Here is a 1,999-nt window from a genome sequence, read left to right on the forward strand (position 1 = left end):
GTGGGGCGGTGGGGGGTGCCCCTGCCATGGCAGGGGTGGCACTGGGTGGGCTTTAGGGTCCCTTCCCACCCAAACCATTCCAGGATTCCATGGTTTGTATTAATGCTTCCAAAGCCAGGGAATGTTTTCCTGCTCCTCATGCCTGTGTGCCTGCATGTGGATGAAATATCTTGGCTGCTTCTCAAACCAGCAACCAGTGATGACTGTAAAAGTACCAACATCACCTCTGGCCATTGCCTGTGGCCTCTGCAGGTGCTGGTCCCGGGGCTGGCCCTGGCAGTGGCCCTGTGCCACCCCTCTGTGCCAGGCCTGGCTGAGTGCTGTCCTTCCCTTCCCAGGGGCCAGGCAGGGGGAGGCTGAGGTGGACACTGACACCGAGTGTGACTTCCTTGTGTTCAAGGACCAAGGTGCCCGAAAAGCTTTGATTCCCAATTACCAGATATCCAGGGAAGGAAGATGAATTTAGAGCCCCTTTTGATGTGTATCAGCAGCTCCCTGCTCCTGGCTCCTTTAATGTGGAAATTAATGGCTCTGGTTTGTAAATCTTCTTTTTTGCTCCCCATAAAAAGGGAGAAGTCATCTTCTGAGCAAAATGGCATGGATTTAATGTTTTATTATTCTGAGATATTCAAGGGAAGCAGAGTCAAATGGGGGCCTGTTCTGTACCCGGAGTGATTTTGAAGTTAATGGAGTAGCATTTAGAGGTGAATCTTCCCCACAGAACCACAAAATCCCAGACTGGTTTGGGCTGGAAGCTCCTCCCATTCCCCCCCTGCCATGGCAGGGACACCTCCCACTGTCCCAGGCTGCTCCAAGCCCCAATGTCCAGCCTGGCCTGGGACAATGCCAGGGATGTCCAAGTTAAGAAAATGCCATATTTCTTAATGTCTTGCTGTGCAAACTCCTTTTTTGGGATGGTTGGGTCTCTGTCTCACACCTGCTGCCTTCTTGCCTTTCCCTGTTGTCCCTCAAGGCCTCTCTGTTATCGACACACAGTTTTTGTAGGCAGCAGACATTTCAGGGTTTAGGATTTCAGGATGGTTTAGGGTTTAGGATTTCAGGATGGAGACAGCCGTCTGTAACAGAGAGGGAAATGTTCTTTCCCTGCTTCCAGTGGGAATCAATCCAGCGTTCCCTGGGGATTCCCACAGAGGTTACCTGGAGCACAGCAGGATCTGGGGGCTGGGAGCAAGGGGATATCTGGGGGTCGTGGTCCCCAGGCGGAAGAGGATCAGAGAATTGGGGAATCCTTTAGGCTGGGAAAACCCTCTGAGATCCCTGAGTCCAACCATGAACCCAGCCCTGCCCAGCCACCTCTGCCCGTGTGCCCGAGGGTGTCCCGTGGGGGCTCTGGGAAGGCAGGACACCACACTCAGTGCAGTAAAAACCTCTCCCTGGGCTCTGAGAATGGGTTCCACTAAAATGTGGTGTTTGGAGAGGAGATGCATCCCGGGCACAAGGGGTGTGTGAATAAAGGAGGAAGAAGTGGCAGGAGGAGGCTCAGAGCCACAGGCAGCAGTTTGGGTTTTCTTCACCAGTTTTGGCTTGTTGTGGGTTTATTTATTTCACATTAAAAGAGCTCCTTTCCCCTCACAGATCGTGGCAAGGAATCGAGCAGAGCCTCCTGCCCCCCGACGCTGATTCTGCACACGGAGAGGAAGAGTGTCCCCACGGGCAGTGACAGTGACAAGGTCTGTGCTGGAGCTTCTTCCAGAGCCTCCTGGGACCTGTGAGCTGCACAAATTCGGGTCAGGGTCAGGACTGGCCTGGCTGGAGCTGTGCAGGAGCCCTGTCACTGTCAGAGGACCAGGGGAGGGATGCTCAGGGCTGGTTTGCTCCCCATGGAATCTCAGACTGATTTGGGTTGGGAGGGACCTCAAAGCCCACCCAGTGCCACCCCTGCCATGGCGGGCACCCCTCCCACTGTCCCAGGCTGCTCCCAGCCCCAATGTCCAGCCTGGCCTTGGGCACTGCCAGGGATCCAGGGGCAGCCCCAGCT

The 1,999-nt window shown here is 54.9% G+C and overlaps 1 protein-coding gene across 1 annotated transcript in view; it reads left to right on the plus strand.

Moving 5' to 3' along the window:
- Nucleotides 1-1,999, plus strand: part of TCERG1L (transcription elongation regulator 1 like) — a 61,337-nt gene that overhangs the window by 42,602 nt on the left and 16,736 nt on the right. Inside the window, exon 9 of the mRNA XM_017733892.1 lies at nucleotides 1,597-1,691. Within this exon, the coding sequence (XP_017589381.1) occupies nucleotides 1,597-1,691 (95 nt within the window). The remainder of the gene's footprint in view (nucleotides 1-1,596; nucleotides 1,692-1,999) is intronic.

This window comes from Corvus brachyrhynchos, unplaced genomic scaffold, assembly GCF_000691975.1.
Source record: "Corvus brachyrhynchos isolate BGI_N302 unplaced genomic scaffold, ASM69197v1 scaffold514, whole genome shotgun sequence".
Classification (NCBI taxonomy): domain Eukaryota; kingdom Metazoa; phylum Chordata; class Aves; order Passeriformes; family Corvidae; genus Corvus; species Corvus brachyrhynchos.